The sequence below is a fragment of the Chionomys nivalis genome, chromosome 21 (genome assembly GCF_950005125.1).
Source record: "Chionomys nivalis chromosome 21, mChiNiv1.1, whole genome shotgun sequence".
NCBI classification, from domain to species: domain Eukaryota; kingdom Metazoa; phylum Chordata; class Mammalia; order Rodentia; family Cricetidae; genus Chionomys; species Chionomys nivalis.
In genome coordinates this window covers 18,977,862-19,000,376 of record NC_080106.1, presented here as the reverse complement: position 1 = coordinate 19,000,376, position 22,515 = coordinate 18,977,862, and the positions used below count along the sequence as shown (strand labels likewise).

Sequence of the window (22,515 nt, the reverse complement as noted above, 5' to 3'; positions counted from 1 at the left end):
ATTTACTGTGTGCCGCAAAGGATCCTAAGTGCATTATCCATCATCTGTTGCTATTATTACTATCATTTGGGACAGGAATTAAAGATCTGGCTCAAGTTACACAGTAATGGTACAGTGGGTTTTTTTAGTTGAATCTTTTTTTTTTTTTTTTTTTTTTTTTTTTTAAGCAGGGTCTCTCTATAGAGCCCTGGCTATCCTGGGACTATGTAGACTAGGCTGGCCTCAAACTCTCTGTCTCTGACAGAAACACCTATCTCTGCCTCCCAAGTGCTGGGATAAAAGGTGTCCATGACCACACCTGGCTTGTTTTGTGATTTTGGTTGGTCGTTTTTGCGATGGTGGGGATTGAACCTGAGGCCTCCAGTGTGTTAGGCAAACAACCACTGAGCTGGAGTTTTGAACCCACACATCTGTTCCTGAATTGTACTAATTCAGAATGTTGTGGAAATAATTGGATAAGTATTCCTTGGGACAGAGTGCATTCAGTTACTTGAAATATTTCAAACAGGATTTTGGTATGGAACTCTGTGAAAGGCATTTTGATCAATTAAGTATTTAATTTCTTTTCAATGTAATTTTTTCTTTTTCGAGACAGGGTTTCTTTGTGTACAGCCCTGGCTGCCAGACACTGGGTCTTGCAGACCAGGCTGGCCTCAAACTCACAGAGATCTGCCTGTCTCTGCCTCCTGAGTGCCACCACCATCCAGCTTCAATGTAATTCTTAAAAGTATTTTTCAGAGGTCAGCAGGACTTAACCCTACTTTGTTGAGAGTCATTTGACACTTTTAAACAGCCTTAGACCTACAGAGGTGGGAGAGGAGTCCAAGTGTCTGTTACATTGGAAGAGGTCCACATTCCTGGCATAGTTATCTTTCTGGCAACAATTTAACTAGGGCACATCCTTCTGGACTGCATGATCTATAAATACCCAGACTGTGCATAACCTTTGCTGCAGGCTAAGGGAACTTCTGCTTGTTTTTGCAGCAGCACTGAACCAGAAATTGAGGAGTGCTCTTCTCCAGTGCATGGCAGCCAGACTACAAGAGTAGGTAGTTGTTCTGCTCTGGTCTTCACCACAGCTGTCTTGATCTCACCATCACTAGTCCCCTGCTTGGACAGCCACGTTAAAGCACGTTCTGCCTCAGAAAGGAACAAGCCACCAGAAGCCACTACCTGAGCGTTCCCATTCAAGCTCTCTTCTAGTACACTTCATTGGATAAAGCAGTGAGACAAAAGAGCCAAGGGCCAGTAAAGATAAAATTAATTTATTTGCCCTCACAGCTTTATGGACTGTACTGGGGTCCTACAGTCCCATAACCCTGGCCTGCCACAGTGGACTGAGGAGTCCAGGTTTCTGGAGTGCCTGCTCCTTTGTCCAGAGCTGCCTGACCCCATCATGTTCCCACATGCAGAGGGTGCACAGGTTTCCCTGCAACCAACCCAGGCCTGCCTGTGGCAGCAAGGACTGTGGCCTCCTGGGTGACAGCAGCACTGATCCCAATGGGCTGGAGTGGACGGAAGTCAGGCAGGAGGGTGTGGTTCAGTGCAGAGAGCTGCTGTTCTGTTCGTCAAAAGCCATTTTCCCCAGAAGCTGGCTGTCCAACTCTACCCCACTCACAGGCAGCTGGAAGAAGTTCATTTCAGCTGCTAAGGCTGCCATGGCAGAAGGGTCCTGACCAAACTGAGCTCGCAACATCATGTCCATTTTCTCCAGTCTCCTCTTGAGCCTCTTAGCTTCTCGCTCCCGGATGAGTCGGGCTTGCCGCTTCTCTGGAGTTTCATTGGCCCGCTTCAGTCTCATGGCCTCACGGTCTCGCTGTAGCCGGCGAGCTCGCTGCTCATCTGTCTCCTGCATGCGCTGCAGGCGCTTGGCTTCACGGTCCCTCATGCGTCTGACCTCCCGCTCCTCTGGGGTCTCATTGTCTCGCCGACTCTTCTTGGCTGTGCGTTCTCGTTCAAGCCGTTGTAGCCGTACTTCCAAAGGTTCATTCTGTCGACGGAGGGCCCACTTGCGCACACTGGGGGTCTGTGTTTCCAGTAGCTTGCGGTAGGCAGCACAGTTGTTGCACACAAGCAGAACTCCAGCAGGGTATACTGGAGGACTACAGGTAACGTCCTTCCCTTCAGCACTGGAGGGGCCCTCGCTGTGCACTTGGGGTAGGGATTCCATATTAAGTACTTCAGGAAGTTTCTCACTGGGAAGCCAATATTTTTGATGATTAGTATCTCTGTGTAGTAAGCCTCAGGCACCCATAACCACTAGACAAACTGTTCAAAGTCCACCACTATGACAGTGGAATGCTTGAAAGACCCCCTTCTCTTCTTTGGACTAGGGTATCTACTAAATTATAAAGCCCACCTTGAATTAGCAACTGAACCACCTGCCATAGAAACCTACCCAAGGCAAAGCCAGAATGGCAGTATCTTGTAGGTGCTAAGCAGGGCTGGGCCTGTTGTGTGAATGAGGGGTCTGGAGGTGGAGGTTTCCTTCACACAGGTACAATCCACAGCTTTACCTCCTACCTGGCCTTGCCCACAAGAAAACGTAGCTTGTGCATTGTACAACCAAAGCAATGGGATGAAGACAGTGTCTGTCTTCCTAGAAGACAGCAGAGTGTGTCCTTACATAGGATCCTCTCAGCATACTGCAGCTTCTGTCTGCTTGTTTTATCATGAATGCTCTTGTGTCTCTGCATCACTTTCTAGTTGGAAATACTCTGACAGGGAAAGAAAAGCAATTCGTTTCCCTTGAGGGAATATCTAGTGCATACTGTCAAGCTTATCTCCTAGTCTCATCACTTCTATTTCCAGATTGTTCTATCAACTCTTTGGCATTACTTATCTTTAGCCTTTCTTTTGACCTGGGAAAGCAGCATCTTATATCCAGTAATTTGCTTAGCATAAGATCAGGTGTTCTACTAACCTGTTAAAAGTGGCATGGCTAGTAAAACGGGCTCCACACACAGCACAGTTAGACCGTTGGTCTTCCGAATGGATTAGGAGGTGGCGACCCAATGACCCTGGGGAGCTAAGGGCCCGTCCACAGACAGGGCACATGTAACTCTTGGCACTCACCACTGCTGCAGTATGCTGTAAAACAAAGTCTTAATATGTTAATTTTGTGTTACCTCCAGAACAATCTGCACCCCTTCCTTTTTTCCCCTTAGAATGAAGAACTTGAAACTATTTGTTTAGTCATTCAGGCCACTGCTCATATTTTATTACTGCAAATTCTGACCATATTCTGGGATACATAAATAAATGGCTTGAAAAATAATGGAGCTCCAGAACTCTCCACAGAGGCTCTTGATAGTTTGGGCTTCCCTGGCTCATATTATGTAGTTACAAGTGCATTTTAAGGTGCAATGAAGGAGTTGGATAGTAGTAGTGGTATGAGCAGGTATTTATGGTGGCCTGCCTTTCCTCAGTCCTCTAAAGAAACTTTTTCTTTTCTTTTTGGTTTTTCAAAAATAGAGTTTCTTTGTGTAGCCCCTAGCTTTCCAGGAACTCACTCTGTAGACCAAGCTGTCCTCAAACTCACAGAGATCCACCTGCCTCTGCCTCCTAAGTGTTTGGATTTAAGGTGTGCCCATAACTATCACAAGGCTGAAGAAATACTTCTAATGAACCATCTTTATAGGTACAATCTATGAAGCTGTCCTTTGTAGTAATGTCTTACAGACCACTAGTAAGTAGGTATGCTCTCAATTGGATTAGGGTAGAAAAGTCTGTTTTTCCTTGTTTGTACTTTCCTTTCATTGGCACCCAAAATATATCATTGTGCATTTTATTTATTTTGTGTGCCTGTAGTGTACCTGCGTATACCACATTATGTGTGTGTGTGGTGAAGGTCAGAGGATAACAAGTGGCAAGCAGTTCTTCTACTGTGTGGGTCCTGGAGACTGTACTCAGGTCATCAGGCTTTGTGGCAGGTGCCTTTACCACCAGAGCCATCTTGTTGACTACCCCTACCCTCTTTAAAAGACATCATTGTTAATAGAAGTTAGTTTCTCTTTCACTACTGATTGTATTAAATAATTTAGGAAAACAAGAGCCGGGCGATGGTGGCGCACGCCTTTAATCCCAGCACTTGGGAGGCAGAGGCAGGCGGATCTCTGTGAGTTCGAGACCAGCCTGGCCTACAAGAGCTAGTTCCAGGACAGGCTCCAAAGCCACAGGGTTTCCAAAGAGTTATCTGTGTGGGAACTCAGAACCTATTTAGTAAATACATCACCATTATTTTCTAAGATGTTCTGAAGGGTGGAATGAGTCCTAGCAGAACCAATAGCCTGAGCTTCTTTTGCCAAAGGCAAAGGCCACTGCAGCACCTGAGATCTAAACTGCTTGCACTCAGTCTCAGAACTCCCCTGCCCATTCCATACCTGGTACACGTGTGCAATCAGTTGCTCTCGACTCCCACAGTCTATCTGGCAGAGGGGACACTGGCAGAGTTCAAGCAAGGGGTCAGAATTTAGGTTTTCTGTGACCTGCAAATCCATCAAACAGGCAAGTCATTTAAACTCCTCGCTAGTCTCTTCCTTGCCCCACCTCTTTCAATGGTCCTACACAGGTGTTAGTTTTAGGTTCCCATATGGACTGAAGGATCAAGTACTGTTTGAAAGGAATTAAATTTTCTAGAATCTTCAAGGCTTTCTACCCTGAAGACACTGGACTGTGCAAGGAAAGGGTTAGCTTCCCTTCTGCATTTTCCTTGCACAAATACTCAGGAAACAATTTAGTTGGAAGCAGGTTCCACAGCACAGTCTGACTGACTTAAACATGAAAGCTCACTTCAGAGTGCCTCCTAGAGCAGTGCGCACTCTGCTTAGGTGAGCTCACTTGGAAAGCAGTGAGAGCTTTTAGGGTGGAGGGTGTGGATGGAAGAGGGAACTGTTGTGACGAGGACTGCGGGCCACTTGCCTCATGCTCTACTACTTCACTCCCACCACCAACAGGCTGCTCTGCGTTTTCTAATTCTTTCTCCACTTTGACTACCCCACCATCTTCCTCTGATGTGTGGGAAGATACTTCATCTTGTGTGGTCTCCTCTTCGTCACCTTCACTGTCACCTGGAACACATAAACTGGTCACTTGTTCTGAGTTTTACAGAAATATATCCTGAGCTGCTGTTCACTCCAGGATTTGCAGCTACAATGAAAAAAACATCTTCAGACTTGAGGTTGTACACTTTGCATCAGCGCTCAGTGGGCACAAACCGTGTGACTAGAGACCAGCTATTACTGCAGTTTATTATGCCATACACACACTAAAGTGGAAGTGTGAGGCAAAGTGCACTAGAAATGGTAACTTGCCATTAAGTAATAACTACCATAAAAATAATTGTTGTTTATGAAATAGGCCTCATGTAGTCCAGGCTGGCTTCATTCAGTCTCACTGTATATTCAAGGATGATCTTGAAGTTCTGATCCTCTTGCCTCTTATCTCTCAAGTGCTGTGATTATAGGCATGAACCACCATGCCTAGCAAAATATCTTACACTTGAGACCATACTTCCCTAAGCACATCACACCAAACACACAATCTGACTGAGCAACATCTCTTCCTGATTTTATTACTTTCTTACTTGTCTCTACCGTCACCTGCACACTCTCTATGCTGTCAGACAATTCTACCCGAGACCATTAATCTCTTCTTTCACAACAAACATCAATACACACTTCCAGAAATAACAAAATTTTATTTCCTCTTATAAGAATGTAAGAATAAATTTGTTTAAACTTATGTCAATTTATAGGAAAATGGCTATACACTTCAGTGGAAAAAATGGGATTAGCATAGTAACTGACCTTGGGCAGTTTATAAGGGTGGAAGATGTTCAAGTTTATTGGTTTTTTTTCTTTTTATTTTGAGATGATTTTACTGTGCAACAAAGGCTGCCTTGAAGTGCACGATCCTCTTGCCCCAGCTTCCCAAGCGCCTACTCTGCCCTGCCTCCACAAGACAGGGTTTTTCTGTATAGTCCAGGTTGTCCTGAAACTCTTATTCAGAAATCTGCCTGTTTCTACCTCCTGTGTGCTAGGATCCAAGGCCTGTACCACCTGCTCATCTGTCCACTCTGTTCTGATCTACTAGTAATGCACATCTTTAACTAAATAAAGCCACTTCTCAGCTGGTTCTTTGGCGTATCTAAAGGATAACTAGATGTGAAAGAAGTGGGGGGAGTGTTATTCTTCACTTTAGACTTGAGTAACTGTTCTGTTTTAATCTGGGAGGGAAGGATGTGGTTGTGGGGTAATCTACCTGTGGCTAATGAAGCTGCAAGGTATGTGTGAGCTGATTTTGTCTGTCATCTGTAAAATAGAGGGGGAAAAAAAAAGATTGAGAGGGAACAAAAACCCACAATCACAAATGAGGTTCAGTGTGGGTGCTTTAAAGATCACAGAGGAAGCCACACCTAGGGAAGCTGTCAGTTGGCTGGGGATAGCCGTCTCATTCCTGCTTGGATTCTGGACTCCCTATGAGTAGAGTACGCTCTGCACTTACAGTCAGGCCCACACTTCCCCGCTAACAGTGCTACTCAGCTCCCTGCGGTTTTGCATAATTTCTAAATCCACAATACAAGATAATTTTTTTTTTGAGACAGGGTTTTTCTGTACCTTTGGGGCCTATCCTGAAACTAGCTCTTATAGACCAGGCTGGCCTAGAACTCGAGATCCGATGCTGGGATTAAAGGCGCGCACCACCACCACCCGGCTGATAATTCAGTTCTAGACACAACTGGGTTAAATTTCCTTTACTAACATATTCCTACCACATCACCTGCTGATAACTAAGTATATGTGTCTATATTAGATGTGCTTGTCATAAGTATGGTATGTTTTCCTCAAAGCTTTATTTCACATGAGTCCATCTCAGCTATGAAGCACTGGCACAGAGTAGATCATACCATATTTTCTCACCAGCATCCAGTGTGGAGCACTTGTAGGCTTAGTCTAAAGCACTGAACTGCTGATAAAATACACTTTTGTACCTTGTCTATTATCGGAATATCTATGTCAGGACCTTTTTTTTTTTTAAAGTATGCTGTCTAGAATGGTATAATTTTTGTTTTTGTCTCTAGAGACAGGGTTTCTCTGTAGCTTTGGAGCCTGTCCTGGAACTTGCTCGGTAGACCAGGCCTGCCTCCAACTTAAAGAGATCCACCTGCCTCTGCCTTCCAAGTGCTGAGACTATAGCCTATGGCATGCCTGCAGATGTCTATGCTTACCTGTTCAAGAAACTGCTGTGTCCCATAGGGTTTCTAGAAATTCTAGAGTTCATTCATTTTCTTTCTTTTTTGTTTTTAAATTTGTATGTTTGTTTGAGACAGGGTTTCTTTGTGCAGCCCTGAATGTCCTCGAACATGCTCCATAGACCAGGCTGCCCTCCAACTCAGAGATTCACCTGCCTCTGCCCCCAGAGTTAATCTGAGATTAAAAGCATGTGCCACCACCGCCTGGCTGTAGAGTTCATTTCTTTGTACCTACCTGATTTTAGCTGTTATTTGTGTGTGGGGGTTGTGTCTATGTGGTTACTGTTGTTTCATTATTAGTTTGGTTAAAACTGTAGAACTCTCTATACAGAGTTCAGAACAAACACACACTCTCTGTTTCTCTCTCTCTCCATCTCTTTCTTTTCCCCAAGTTTACAACTAGTTTAAAAAAAGAATCAGGGTTTCACCCTAAACTGATATTAATAACTAACCAGTATCAGGTGCATAACATCAGGAGAGTATAGACATCTTTCTGGGAAATAACACAGCTCAGAATGAGTCTGTTCAAGTGGGTCATGGAACAGATAATGCATGAGCCTTAATTTGTTAAGACTACATTTTTTTTCTTTCTTTTCTCTTTCTTTTCTTTCTTTCTTTCTTTTTTTTTTTTTTTTTTTTTTTTTTTTTTTTTTTTTTTTTACCAGAAACAGGGTTTCTCTAGCTTTGGGGCCTGTCCTGGAACTCGCTCTATAGACCACAGGTGGGCCTCAAACTCAGAGAGATCTGCCTGCCTCTGCCTCCTGAGTGCTGGGATTAAAGGTTCTCACCATCACTACCCAGCAATACTACATTTTTTTTTACCAAATAACACAGAGATCTAGTAAAGGGTTTGGTGTGGGAATACCTGGACTTCAGCATTTTTATATGCTACACCATCTCATCACTAAGCAAATCTGCACAACATTAAAACTAGGACCTCAAGCAAAACTTCAATGACACTCTTATAATTTATTAATAATTAGACCTAAAGCAAAGGGATTTTCTTTTCTTTTTATTTGACCTGGCCCATGAACTGCCTGAACACTAACCACTTCTATATTAGAATATTCTATTTCACAACCACCACACACCTATCTATATATGGCACCGTGCCAATTGCTAGAGTACATGAGTTATAAAAAACAACATGCTAACCTGCCCCATGTCTCTCTCGGAATGAAATATTCAGACACTGGGGATCCACACATCTTCTTAAAGCTTCCTCCCAACCCCCGCACACAATCCCCAGAGCACACACTCTTAGTTCTTCTCCCATTGCCCTGAGTCATTACCAGAAGGTGCAGAACTCACTGCTACTGGAGTCCTGATCTCTTAGTTGTTGGATAGCTTGTCGCTGACTGCCAAGGTCTCCAGGAAAATCAGTTTTCATCATCGCTTGTCGGGCTTGTTCTTCTAGCCCAGCAAATACTTGATCCCCTGGTGGTCACAAGGAATAACAGTCAGGCCACCAGCTGGGCAGTACATGCCTAGACAAACTAGTTGGAAGGTCAGACCATTCAAAGTAGGAGACAGGCAGGTACCCTGTGGTGGGTTCATTCATCTCCAAGTCATGCTGCTATCTCCAACAGTGTGGCTGCTCTTCCTGGGCAGTAAGCTATCTTAAATCATCCTATTCTTAACCCTTGAAAAGATGATTAATCACGACTTTCCAAACTTAATTGAAGAATCTCAATTCCTTAAAACCTTCCATCAGGATTGGAGCACACAGGTAAGAGATAAAGTGATGGGATGGAGGCAGGGCAACAAACTGGGCAAAAACCTCTATACCTTACAAACTACCAATATCATGGCCCTAATTCATTCGATTTCACACTACACACAAATGCTTCAGGTAATCCTGAATAAACCTCCATCCCATCTTTCTTCATTCCAAGATGTTTTGGGCATTCCTCTTGCCTTTCTCTAATGTCTATCGAAATTAGCCATAATAAACATTATTGGCTGAGTAACCAAAGGGATGGGGAGCAAAAGGAGAGCAGATAACACTCTAACTCACTAAAACTAGTCCTTGACGGAAACACACCAACTAACTTACAACAAATACTACGTATCCAGGTCTCCTTGAGTCAATGTGGCCTTTGTTTTTGCATAAAGTATCCAGAAACTCTGGACCATCCCTGATTTTGCATTTACTTTTCATGAGCTCTGCCTGGGATCCATGTTATTGAAGACTTAACATTCAAGTGCTTTTTAATTTCCAGGAGACTAGGCATAGAGAGAAAGAAAAGAGAGTTAGGGTCCTCTTATCTCAGTGAGAATGGAAGCTACAGGTCCAATTCCCCAGTCAGCAGGGGATAATCAAAAATTCTGGTGGGATGCTTGAGTATCCCACAGGACCTTTCTTATTGAGAAGGGAAAGGATAATAAACAGGCTAAGTTTTTGGAGACAGTACAATGATGTAGGGGTTGTTCCTTGGTCAGTGTAAAAATTGAAGAGGGGTCAGCTCCAGGATTTAGTTGGTCACTCATTCAGGAAAAATCCATAAACACTACTGTATGTTAAGCACTATAAACACCAATTATAGTTACTATATGACACTTGCTATTCTAGGCTTTATAAGTACTATATAATCCTCACCTTAATGTTCTCTTTTTTAGATGTAATTTTTTATATTTGTGTTGGAGGGGAGGTATAAATGTACCATGATGAATATACAGAGGACAGAAGACAAATTCGTGGGTTCTGGGGATTGAACTCAAGCACTTTTACCCACCGAGCATCTTGCTGGTCCCCTCACCTTGGTTCTTTATATGGTAGGTATTCCTACTTCCCTACCTACCATTATATATCTTAATAACATATACTACTTATATGTTATTAAGAGGATAAGCAAGGGTGATGAAGGGATGGCTCAGTAGTAAAGGGTGTGTATTGCTCTTACAGAGTTTAGTTCCCAGTCCCCATACCAGAGGCTCTCAGCTGCCTATAACTCCTGCTCCAGGGAATATAACACCTCTGACCTCCACAAGCACCTGCACTTATATGTACATAAACACACAAGCACATAATTAAACATAAATCATTTTTTTAAAAAACATAAGAAAACTAAGGTCTATGGTAAAACCAAGTATTGAGGTCTGTACAACTGTATGTCCTTCCTGGGCCTTCATTTTTCATCTTTAGTGTCCATTTTTCTTGTGATGGTGGCTAAGCCTAGGGCTTTATATATGCTAAAAACATACTTTAGCTACAGTGAAATCCAGACTTCCCATGTGCTGCCAATGGAGGTATAAATTCAATGTCATAGGGGCTTCACAGTAGGTCTGCCAACAACAAATACTTGTCTCTGTGTGACAAGACTGGCTCTGATCATAGTATTGGTGTTATCTTCATATCAGGCAACAACAATTTAAATATCAAAATGCTTTCAAGGCCACGGTATGACAAAAGGAAATATCCAGTTCTGATACCGTTGTCATGAGTCATCATGCCTGGGTTAGAGAAGCTGACATTATGGCAATTATGACTCATCCTGTGGGTAAGGATGGAGGTGGGGAGTGTGTATTCCTAGGTACACAGATCTCAAGAAAAGGAAAATAAGTGGCTTTAAGACTGTGTTCACATGTTTTTCTCTTTCGTTTTTGTGACAGGTTCTATGTAGCTCTGGCTGGCCTGGAATTCATCATGTATCCCAGAATTCACAAGTAGGTACATGCGTCTGCCTCACGAGTGTAGGGATTAAAGGTGTGCACCACCACGCCCAGTCAGTCTTCACAATTTCTAAGGTAACACATGGCTATAAATTACCGCTAAAGAAGGCAAAAAATAAACTGTACAGAGTGCTTTTCCTTCCTTCTCTGCAAAAGTAAAGTATTTCATTTCTCCATATTGATTTCATTGAAACAAAACAAAAACAAAAAACAAAAACAACTATGGCCAGCAGTTACTGAATTTCTCTAGGTTGCTTCATGGTTTTGGACCTAACCTGGCACTCAGGAGTAAATTATAGGCTGGGCGGTGGTGGCGCACGCCTTTAATCCCAGCACTCGGGAGGCAGAGGCAGGCGGATCTCTGTGAGTTCGAGACCAGCCTGGTCTACAAGAGCTAGTTCCAGGACAGGCTCCAAAGCCACAGAGAAACCCTGTCTCGAAAAACCAAAAAAAAAAAAAAAAAAAAGGAGTAAATTATATACTGGCACATACTGTAAATGTCAGTCACTATCAGTAATTCTCATCAATAACACTTTAGGTTTGTAAGAAAACTTGGTTAGATTTATAACATGCTAGAAATGAACAATAATAAATTTCTGTCACATAGTACCAGTAGAACATCTAGCCGGATGGCGCAATCTAAAAGGAGGCTGGAGAGATGGCTCAGTGGTTAAGAGCACTGGCTGCTCTTCCAGAGGACCCAGGTCAATTCCCAGCACCCACATGATAGCTCACAACCACCTGGAACTCTGGTTCCAAGAGATCCAATGCCCAATTCTGGCATGGGTACTAAGCATGCAAGGCAAAACACCCATATACATAAATTAAGTTTTATTTATTTATTTATTTATTTATTTTTGGTTTTTCGAGACAGGATTTCTCTGTGGCTTTGGAGCCTGTCCTGGAACTAGCTCTTGTAGATCAGACTGGTCTCGAACTCACAGAGATCCACCTGCCTCTGCCTCCCAAGTGCTGGGATTAAAGGCATGTGCCACCACTGCCCGGCTTATAAATTAAGTTTTAAAAGATATCTAAAAGTAGATGAATCTTTCAAAATGAGTAGTAATTCAGTTTAATCTTTATCAACATGAACTCAGAATTTAGTTTTTTCTATTAAGTTTAAATATTCAGACCTTTACAGAATAGAATCTCTTCAATATGACTTCACTAGGATTCTCTTTTTTTTTTTTTTTTTTTTTGGTTTTTCGAGACAGGGTTTCTCTGTGGTTTTGGAGCCTGTCCTGGAACTAGCTCTTGTAGACCAGGCTGGTCTCGAACTCACAGAGATCCGCCTGTCTCTGCCTCCCGAGTGCTGGGATTAAAGGCGTGCGCCACCACCGCCCGGCTCTCTGTGGTTTTGGAGCCTGTCCTAGAACTAGCTCTTGTAGACCAGGCTGGTCTCGAACTCACAGAGATCCACCTACCTCTGCCTCCCAAGTGCTGGGATTAAAGGCGTGCGCCACCACCGCCCAGCTATTCACTAGGATTCTTGCTGGCAGTCTCAGCTAGGGAACTTGGGGTACGCTTTTTTTTCTTATTTATTTATTTATTTATTTATTTATTTATTTATTTATTTATTTATTTATTATGTATACAGTATTCTCAGTACTCTGCCTGCAAGCCAGAAGAGAGCACAAATCTCATTACAGATGGTTGTGAGCCACCATGTGGTTGACTGGGAATTGAACTCAGGACCTTTGGAAGAGCAGGCGGTGCTCTTAACCACTGAGCCATCTCTCCAGCCCCCGGGATACGTTTTTTTTTTTCTTCAGTACTATAGAAACACAACCTACTCTTTTACTCCATTCCTGACTATGGAAAAGCCTAAAATAAATATTATTCTTTAAGGCTGTTCCTATTTTAAATAGCATCATAAAACAGTACATAAGTATTTTTAAATCTTAAAGGAGATTTTATCAAACTTCCTAAGAAGAGTCAGTAATTTTTCCAGGAGTCACTTTTACCTAATCTCCAAATCCAACTGTCTAGAGATATCCCTTGGTGAGAAGACAGTAAAAGCTGCTAAGAAAATGTGTTACACTGGGGCTACTGAGATGGCTCAGTGGGTAAAGGCACTTCCCACCATGCTTGAGTCCAATTCCTGGAACCTACATAATTGAGGAAGAGAATCCATAGTTAGCTGTCCTCTGATCTTACTTTTTTAAAAATATTTTATTTATTTATTTATTATGAATACAATGTTCTGTCTGTGTGTATGCCTGCAAGCCAGAAGAGGGCACCAGACCTCATTACAGATGGTTGTGAGCCACCATGTGGTTGCTTGGAATTGAACTCAGGACCTTTGGAAGAGCAGGCAATGCTCTTAACCTCTGAGCCATCTCTCCAGCCCCATTTATTTTTATTATTATTATTTTGGGGGGTTTTTCTGTAGCTTTGGAGCCTGTCCTGGAACTAGCTCTTGTAGACCAGGCTGGCCTTGAACTCACAGAGCTCCACCTGCCTCTGCCTCCTGAGTGCTGGGATTAAAGGCCTGCGCCACCACCATTCAACTTGAATTGCTTATTTTTATAATGTAGAATTATTACTTGTAATTTTGAGACTTATAGAATAGGTTCAAACTCTCTAGTTTCCAGATATTAATGCAGGGTCACCTTCTTATTAAATGTGGATATTTAGCTGCCTATTAATAGCCAGGTACCACAGTAAAATCCAGGTACTCTCTGTTTTCTCTTTTTAAATTTGGTATGAAATGCAAAGAGTTTTTATTTCACTTTTGCCTTGGGATTCAGACTGCTGAAGAACAAGGCTGTGAAAGCTAGTTTGGAAAAAGAAGAAAAAGATCAAGGTAAAGTCTTGGACAAAGATTTGCTTTTTTTCCCCCTCTGGTCCTTAGTACAGTTTAGTAAATGCAATTCTGGGCTGCCTGAAATTACACAGTTGAACGTTCATTCTCTTAAGTGAGCAGATGTCTGTTCATAAAAAACAGCAGTACTGGGAGAGGGGTGCTTTGGACTCCTTTCCAGCTGGCAGTCTGTGTAACCCAGGTGCTATCTATGCTGGGAACAGCAATTACATCTCAGGAATGCTAGCAACATGAACTGAGACAAAGCCCCCTGGCTTCTCAGAAAAGACAAGACTCTGACGCTTTTTCAGTGCTGAAAAGCTTTCAGCTGCAGCTTCCAGTCTCTCAGTACCTTGCCATCTGAAAACAAAGTGTCTTAAGGAAAGGTTTTTCTTGGTGGTTTCCTTGATTCCCGCATATGAAATCTGAGTATACAAAGGGTTGTATTTCCAAATTCTCCAGACAGTTGACAGACTTGTACTCAGAAAGGGGAGAAATGGAAAAGTGGGTGAGGCAGAAGGTCTGAAACATACTGTTTCAATCCAGCAGCAGTTTCTCTACAATGAGTAATTCTGCGTTTTTAATCCTAAAATTTTGCACTGAGTCTGCTAAGCAGATGGTAATGGGCTGTCCGAATGATTTGAATATGAAAACAAAGTGTGTGCTGAAGTGTCCTGCCACTGGCTTCTGAAGTACATCCGAGAAACAGTACCTGACTGCCACCGTGCAAGTCTCCCCGCCCCAAAGACAGGGTTTCTCTGTATAACAGCTGTAGCTGTCCTGGACCTTGCTCTGTAGACCGAGCTCGCCTCCAATTTACAGAGATCTGTCTACCCTTGCCTCCCAAGTGCTGTGATTAAAGTGTGCCCCACCACGGCTTCCTCTCTCGCTTTTTCTTTTCTCTTCTCTTCTTTCTTTCCTTCCTTCCTTTTTCTTTCTCCCTCCTCTCCCTCTCTCCTTCCTTCCTTTCTTCCTTCTTTTTTTAGAAGAGTGTTTCAGAGGCTGGAGAAATGGCTCAGTGGTTAAGAGTACTGGCTACTCTTCCAGAGATTCAATCTGATTACCCACATGACAGCTCACAAGTGTTTGTAACTCCAGTTCCAGGGGATCTGATGCCCTCTTCTGGCCTCTGTGGACATCAGACATGCATGTGGTACATAGACAAAACACCCATACACATAAATAAAAATTTAAAAGTAAAATGAAAAACAGGGTCTCAAGCATTCCAGACAAGCCTCAAACTTTCTTGAAGTCAACAATGACTCTGAAGTCTAAATCCTACTGCCTTTACCTTTCCCAGTATCAAGATTACAGACATGGCCACTGCGCTGTACCTCATATCCAGGGTTATATGCACGGTAGGCAAGCACTCTATCAATTGGGCTACAACCCCAGTTGTACAGTGGGATTTAAATTTTTTTTCTTTTTTTTTTTTTTTGGTATTGGGGATCGAACCTAGAGCATTCATAAGCAAGCACTTTACCATCAAGCTGTATGCCAGCCTCTAGAATTCTTAATATATCCATTTAGTCATGCTTTTAGCTTCAGGCCACACAGTCATTCCAGAAGGCTGAAATAATGAAGCTCAGTTCTCTGCTCTAATGCAAACCTAGACTTTGAATCCATCATACTTACTATAAATACACAAACAGCATTAAGTTTAAGATGTCTGATTCGTTCCATGTCAGGTGAGAAGAGATTCAAGTGGTCAAAAATTAGAATTACCTACTTTTGCTTGCCATTGTCATGAACAATGAGAAGGTATTGTTTTGAAAAAGACAGGGTCAGCTTCAGTCCCCAGATCATAAATAAATAAAAGGTGTTTAGAAACCAGCAAATCTTAAGTGTTTTGTTTTCTTTGGTCAAACTGAACTCATCACTTGAAAAGACTGTCTCTGCCCAAAACTATCACTGAAAACAGTGCCTCTCTCAGGGCTCACTGTTTAGGTACATCTGAGTATTTGTGTGCATAGTCCCACAGTAAAGGGCCTCTTAAAGGACCACTACTCAGAGTCTGAGAAGCCCCATCCACTCTACACAGTATAACATTTTGCAACTATGGATGAACAGGTATTTTCCCATCCTCCATGATCTGTTTGTCCATGTGGTTTCCAACTCCAGTACCCGCCCCAGTTTGTTCTGGCTCTGGCTGTCTATGGTGCGAGCAGAAGCAACTGATAAATATAAGCTATGCAGACATAGGCACAGGCCCCTAAGCCTTTGTCACTCCACAAGCAATTACTCAGTCATGTCTGGGGAACCCTGGAGTGGATGGCTCACACAGGTGATACCCTTTGCTCTCTACATTCAGGCACGCTACATCTGTTTCAGCATTGACATCCCAGTCTTCCTGAGTTGCTCACTTTTATATTAAGCAGCCTTGCAAATCTACCTATCCTGAATAAAACTGGAAGCTCTCACCTGGTTCTAGCTTATTCAACATTTCCAGGACTTAAACAATGATGGTACATGAAGGTTTGCTACCCAATGTCATTAATGTAAGATGTCAAAGCTATCATAACTTCTTTGGTCACACTGTTTTCAATAAAATTTAAGTCACCTTAATTTCTTACATTATCAATCCTTTCCAATGTTTTTGTTTACTTCTTGCTTTAGAAGGAAAGTCTTACAGGGTGGGACTGTAGCTGGGTGGTAGGAATACCTGCTGACTATGTGTAAGGCCCTTCACAGAAAGATCATGTATACTGCCGGATTTTCTTCATCTGTTCTGTACTGTACTTTATTCAATAATTAGTCCTCCATAACAGACACTTGTATATTTTATGAAGGGTCAGTTAAGAATGCTTCTCTACCCAGATTATAAGAAAATAGCTAATTATCTCAAATCTAATAGTGACTAATTATTTTGTTTGGGGTGTATGTGTGAATGTGCATATGCATATATGTATGCACATGTATGTAGAGGTCAGAGGTCAATGTCTTCCTCTATTCAATCTATCTTATATTTCTGGACAGGGTATTTCATTGAACCTAAAGCTTGTTGTGCCAGCTAGACTGTCTGTCATCAAGTCCTAAATCCTCCTGTATCTACCTCGTCCCCCAGCATTGGGGTTACAAATTCATACCACTATACCTAGTTTTTTTTTAAAATGTAGAATGTGTGTGTGTGTGTGTCTGCAAGCATATACTTGAGCGTGTATGCAGACTAAAGAACAACTTGAGGAGTTAATTCTCTCCTTCCACCATGCTGGTCCCAGGGATCATCAGCCTTCAAAGCAGGAGCCTTTTACCCATTGACCCATATCACTGGCCCTTAAATTTTGTTTTTTTATTACTTTTATATTTACATGGATTCTGGGGATCTTAACTCAGGTCCTCATGCTTATGCAAAAAGCACTTTGCCCACTGAGCCATCTCCCAGCCCTGGTTTTTTGTTAACTGTTTCTCACTATGAAGCAGGGAAACGTGCCTGGCCTTAGCAGCTTTCCTTAGCTGAGGAGGGAGAGTCTACAACCCCTCGTTATATCCTTGACTCTAAAGCCAGAACCAAGTGGCCAAAGCTGCCAAGTTCTGCTGCTTGATGGGTTTGAAACTTGGTCCCCTGTCCAATTACATTTGCATCAGCTTTCTATTGTTGATGGTTTTCTTCATTGCTGAAGCTTTTCTTTAGTCTTTTTCACAAGGTGGAAATTTAGCTGGATGAGGTCTTACCGAGGTCACATAAACTTTGGGAGAAATAAAACTTCTGCTTGCAACAAGTCTCTGTGTTCTCTCACAGATCACATGCACTCCCTTTTTTTTTGTCCAAATCCATCTTTCATCCTCTAAGGCCATGTAAGTTCATGCTCTAGGGCCTCTTCCATCAAGCATTCCATTGCTACTGCAGTCAGCAAAATTATTATTTTATTTTAGTTGGTTTTTTAAGACAGGGTTCCTCTATTTAACAGCCCTGGCTGCCCTGGAACTCCCTCTCTAGACGAGGATGATCTCAAACTCAGAGATCTGCTTACCTCTGCTTCCCAAATGCTGGGATTAAAGGCTTGTGCCACCACTGCCCGGTTTGTCTTAACTACTTAACTTCGGTGGTATGCATAGTCTATAGTACCCCTCTCAGACACACAGCGTATGCTAGCTTGTATTTGTATGTTTCTTCTATGTTTATGTGTAGCTGCATTACAGTTTAATTACGTTATATTGTTTTATAGCCCTGAAACCTGGCATAATATTTTCATAAAGTTTCCTGCAATTATTAATATAATATTAAGAACGAATAATGCATATACCCCTTAGACAACTTAGACATGACTAGAGTAACTTCACGCTTCAAATCCATGTATGATTTAACCCTTTCTTTTCCTCCACAAATGAGTGTGAGCCTCACCCTAAATTTAGGTTTCTCTTTCATTCTGACCCTTATCTTCCCAGGTTCCAGAGGACAAAGCCCGGTACTCACAGTGAACTTTATTTGGATTTGTCTGTTTCCTACGGGACATGTTTCCCTGATATAAAAGCTCTGGTCTTTCCCAGTTTCACCACTGGATATGTCACTACCTCCTTGTGAGGTGCTAACCTGCAAAAATAAAAATAAATAAAAAACAATATTGTTAGCCTGTTATTCTCCCCAGAAATTACAAAATTAGAAATTTTCAAGACCTTAAAAAATACCTAGAGCATATAAAACTCACCAGATATAAATAACTGAGCTAATAAAATGAAAAAAAATAAGCTGGGTGGTGGCGACACATACCTTTAATCCCAGCACTTGGGAGGCAGAGACAGGTGGATCTCTGTGAGTTTGAGATCAGCCTGGTCTACAGAGTGAGTTACAGGACAGGCTCCAAAGCTACAGAGAAACCCTATCTCAAAAAATTAAAAAAAAAAATAAAAAAATAAAACAAAAGGAAATGCATTTCTAAGTATTAAGGTCCCAAGAAGCCTAAGGGGTGACTATTTTAGAGGACTTTTAAAAGAGATTTCTCTAAAACTATCTTTGGAACTTAGACTACTGAGTGGTCACAGTCAAGACTGCAGGAAAGAAAAGGATGCAATTCAGGCAATCGAGGTTAGAAGTACTGTGGGTTAGAGGGATCACTCCCACAGATGTGAGGAAAGCAAAAGCATGACAAAGACCTGTAGCAGCTGCCCTGTCACATGTGCAACCAGAAGTCAAGGCCTGCAACTGTACCTCTAGATGGTTTTCTAAGAAATGGTGCTTAGAAGTAACAAAGGTATCACTTATCTGCAATACAAGCATACTACCAGACACCTAGCATGATGGCACCAGAGCAAGTCAAACTTCTACCACTCAAGACAGGCTCTCACCAGAAGAGAGATGATATCCACACTTTGGAGTACTACTAGTTCAGTCTCCCAGTGTGGACCAACTGGCCCTGCTCGTATGTTCTGGAGAGGTGGTCAAAGATCCTAACTTTATAGCCTCTTCTCAATCCTGCTGTGTAACAAGGACACCAGGAAGCAATAAGAGAAACACTGCTGAGAAGAGCAGCAGAGATGTGCACCTGCCCCTGACAAAGGAGCAGGCAAATTCTTAAGTCTGAAGTTCCCCATAAGATTGGTTTAGCTGTAAGCACGGTAAGAGGCTCTGATGTGGATTAGTGCAGAAGCTGCAGCCTTGTCTTTAAAAGACAGAGAGAGGGTTGTGGATGTCATACAGCGGTAGAGCACTTGTCTAGCATGTGTCAGGCCCTGGGTTCCATTCCCAGCACCATAAAACAAGACAGACAAACGGACACCAGAGTGAACAAATGTAAACTGAAAAGAGTCTTTTCTACCAAAGTTAGGGGAGTACATTTAGTCTTTCCCCAACTCCTTTCAGTCCCTGCCTTCTTAAATTGTACTCACATATAGAAATTATATAGTTTATTACTTTAAGAGAAACTACTAGTTGTACTTTGCACTCTAGTTAATGAAGACTCATCTGCTAATGCCAACTAACTCCTCTATGTAACTAGAAAGGCCCTCAAACCTGTAATCAGATCCTGCCTCCCCTTACCAAAAGAAGAAAGAAACCGCAAATGGCAAAGACAGGCCTCCACAGGAAGTGGCAAAGGAAGCAGCTTTCCGGCAGTCTTCTATCATACCTGCATACCAAACACAGTTCTTTTCAGACCTTCAATTAAAAAAGGAAAATAACTCCTAATATGTACAATAGAAAAACCAATTTTAGACAGCAGCATACTGATATCTAATACAAAAGATATATATTATCTGTGGTTTTTTTTTCTTTTTTTCCCTTGGAGATACAAGTCTCCTGTATCCTTAACTGGTCTTAACCTGGGTTGGGTGAGTAGCCAAGAATGACCTTGAACTTCCGAAATTCCTGGGTCAAGAACACAGGCAGGCTTCTTTCCCAGTTTGCAGTGGTGCTGGGGACTGAAGCTGAATGTGACTTTTGCATACTGGGCAAGCACTCTACCAACTAAGCTATACACCAGTTGTACGGGGTGGTCACTCTTCTCTGTCTTCTTCTCTCCCCTGCCCCTACTCTTTTTGGAGACTCGGCCTTGACTTCAAACCCCTGGACTCAAGGGACCCTGCGGCCTCAGCCTTCTGACTAGTGGATTAGAGGTGCGCATCACCACACCTGGTTTATTCTTTCTAGACATTTTAACACAAGCTGTAAATGAATATCACACTTCAGATCTTTTTCTCCATGTCCATGGAATCCCAAAGTGGAGAGCTGAATGAAATGCAGACTGTCTATCTTCCTACACTTCTCTATTGTATAATGAAAAACAAATGAAATCTCATCTACATTTACCCCCATAAAGATCAGGAACTGAAGCTCTGAGAGAGAGGTAATGAAATCTATTTGAAAGAATGCCAAGTAGCTTGAGCCAAGTAACTATTTAGATCATCTTAGCAAGACAACAGTTCAATACTAAAGCTACACGGCAAAGAGATGAAATCTGCAGCACCAGGGCTGCAGATTCAGGAAGGCAGCTGCATCGCATCCACTACTCTTTAGATCCTCCTAGCGGCCCACTGGGGAACTGACCAGATGGCACCTCATGGGACTTCACACCTGAAGAATCAAAGAAAAAATAAACACATACCCTCCCTTCCCACAGAACAAAGCCAAGCTACAATAATTAAAACAGCCACCAGAAAAAAAAAGTCTGGGGGGAACCCTTAAAAATAAGTAAGAAACTGGCAAATGGCCCTGGAAGGGCGCTCCTGACCCAAACATCACAATAGCTGAGGTTAGTTTTATAGGTGGCAACCCTATTAAAACACAGCAAAACAAAAACCCATAGGTACATTGTCTAAAGGTCACTTGGTCCCTTTTAACTTTGGCACTGCCCAAATGTGAAATTTAAGCTTGGAAGGTAACTGGAGAGCTAGCTGCCTGAACCTATTCAGCTGAAAGGAAACTGGAACGGGAAGAACAGTAAACTAAGGATCAGACCTACAAGGGCTGCTACTTTTAACGGGAGCAGTTTTGTCATCTATAGAGCCAGTCAAGACCTTGGGAGGGCGCATCACCCACTTTCATTCCTGTCTCTGCTCTATCACAGGTGTTAGGGTGCGTGTGTGTGTGTGTGTGTGTGTGTGGCCAGTCTTTGTGTGTGTGTATGTGTGTAAGTGTGTAAGGCCAGCCTTAAGAGGGTGCATTCCCACCTCCAGCTCTGGTGCGGTCCCACGGAGCAAAGTAAACTCGCCTGAATCCTAGTGATGTGAATCTGCCAAAAAGGAGAGAAGAAGGGTGGTCATATAGCTGTTTCACTGTCCCCGGATCCTCTTGGGTCGAGGCTGGAGCTCGTGTGTGCCATCAGCTGAGATGGTCCCTCTGCTTTCTCGAATCGGAACACAGGTAAATCCCAGGTATTAAATTGCAGCCAGAGGTCTTCCGAGGCGATTCAGACCAACCCTCAGACCACTTAGCCTAGTCCGAAATCTAAATTTAGTAGCTCCCCGCCCGTCCGCGCCAGGCCGGCCCGTGCCCCCCGCCCCGTCCGCTCTCCCACGCCCATCCTCCCCTCCCCCAGCTCCACCCCAGCCTGTCAGACGCCGGCCCGCGAGGCCCGCACCCAGCCGCCGCCAACACCGAGCCCACCCCTCCCCAGGCACGGGCAGACAAAAGGCGGACGGCGGCGCGGGGCGGCAGGAGCTACACTGGCTGCTGGCTCCCTGCGCTGGGGCGCTTTACCCTCTGCCTCGGCGCTCCGCGTCCCTGGGCCCCGCCTCCGGACAGACAGACCACGGGACAATGGGCCCCAGCAGCAGCTCGGGCTGGCGGGGCCGGGGCTCTCCGGGACCGGACCCCGGCGGGCAGAGGGTGGCGGCGGGCTGAGCCCGCAGCGGGGAGGCGAGGGGCGTCGCGGTGGACGGACAAAGCCAACGGCAGACAGACGGACAGAGGGGGAAAAAGATGGCGACGCGGGCAGCGGGAGCGCGCTGCTCGCGCTCTCGCAGCGAGTGGGGCGCGTGCCGGAACCTCACCTCTCTCCTCCCGCCGCCGCCCCGACCCCTCCCGGCTCCCGAGGCGCGCGCCTGGCGTTATGGGCGGGGCCTCAGGGAAAGGGTCCGGGAAGGCGGGACTTAGGGAGCATCCAATCGCTGGCGTTCCGGAGGGGCCCCGCCCTCGTCCTGGTCCTGGAGACCCTGGCTGAGCACCTCTGGGAGCTTTCGGTAATGCTCTCAACCCCTCCGCGCCCCCTTGGGCGGGTAAACTCCACTCGGCTGTCGACTCCCCTGGTTTCCTGCACCAACACCGAGTTCAGCCACAAAACCCACATCCCCCGACCACAGCTCCACCGCAGGCTTCCCCCTCTCCGTAGCCGAACCTGAGCCACACCGCCCCATA

At 43.8% G+C, this 22,515-nt stretch overlaps 1 protein-coding gene across 7 annotated transcripts; it reads right to left on the bottom strand.

Moving 5' to 3' along the window:
• Positions 1-1,244: 1,244 nt before the first annotated feature.
• Znf821 (zinc finger protein 821) lies at positions 1,245-22,200 on the bottom strand. Of its 7 annotated transcripts, XM_057753831.1 has the most exons (9): positions 21,859-21,875; positions 21,330-21,391; positions 19,702-19,789; positions 18,142-18,258; positions 8,564-8,689; positions 4,921-5,069; positions 4,383-4,487; positions 2,924-3,090; positions 1,245-2,195 (listed from the first exon to the last, which is right to left on the bottom strand). In XM_057753831.1, the coding sequence occupies exons 4-9, from the start codon at positions 18,179-18,181 to the stop codon at positions 1,541-1,543; spliced, it is 1,242 nt and encodes a 413-aa protein (XP_057609814.1). In that variant the 5' UTR covers positions 18,182-18,258; positions 19,702-19,789; positions 21,330-21,391; positions 21,859-21,875; the 3' UTR covers positions 1,245-1,540. The 7 variants fall into 7 exon arrangements, with proteins under 7 accessions (XP_057609814.1, XP_057609817.1, XP_057609816.1 ...); XM_057753834.1 differs by lacking the exons at positions 19,702-19,789; positions 21,859-21,875 and adding an exon at positions 22,152-22,168; XM_057753833.1 differs by lacking the exon at positions 19,702-19,789 and having other exon boundaries at positions 21,859-21,928.
• Between the last annotated feature and the right edge of the window lie 315 nt (positions 22,201-22,515).

What these genes read in the sequence shown, in the direction of transcription:
- Znf821 (XM_057753834.1), bottom strand. Translation starts at nt 18,181, where the DNA reads ATGTCCCGTAGGAAACAGACAAATCCAAATAAAGTTCACT. An exon ending in GTGAAGTAGTAGAGCATGAG is followed by an intron (nt 4,488 to 4,920) that starts GCAAGTGGCCCG and finishes ATGGATTTGCAG; the next exon opens with GTCACAGAAAACCTAAATTC. An exon ending in TGATTGCACACGTGTACCAG is followed by an intron (nt 3,091 to 4,382) that starts GTATGGAATGGG and finishes TTTGTTTTACAG; the next exon opens with CATACTGCAGCAGTGGTGAG.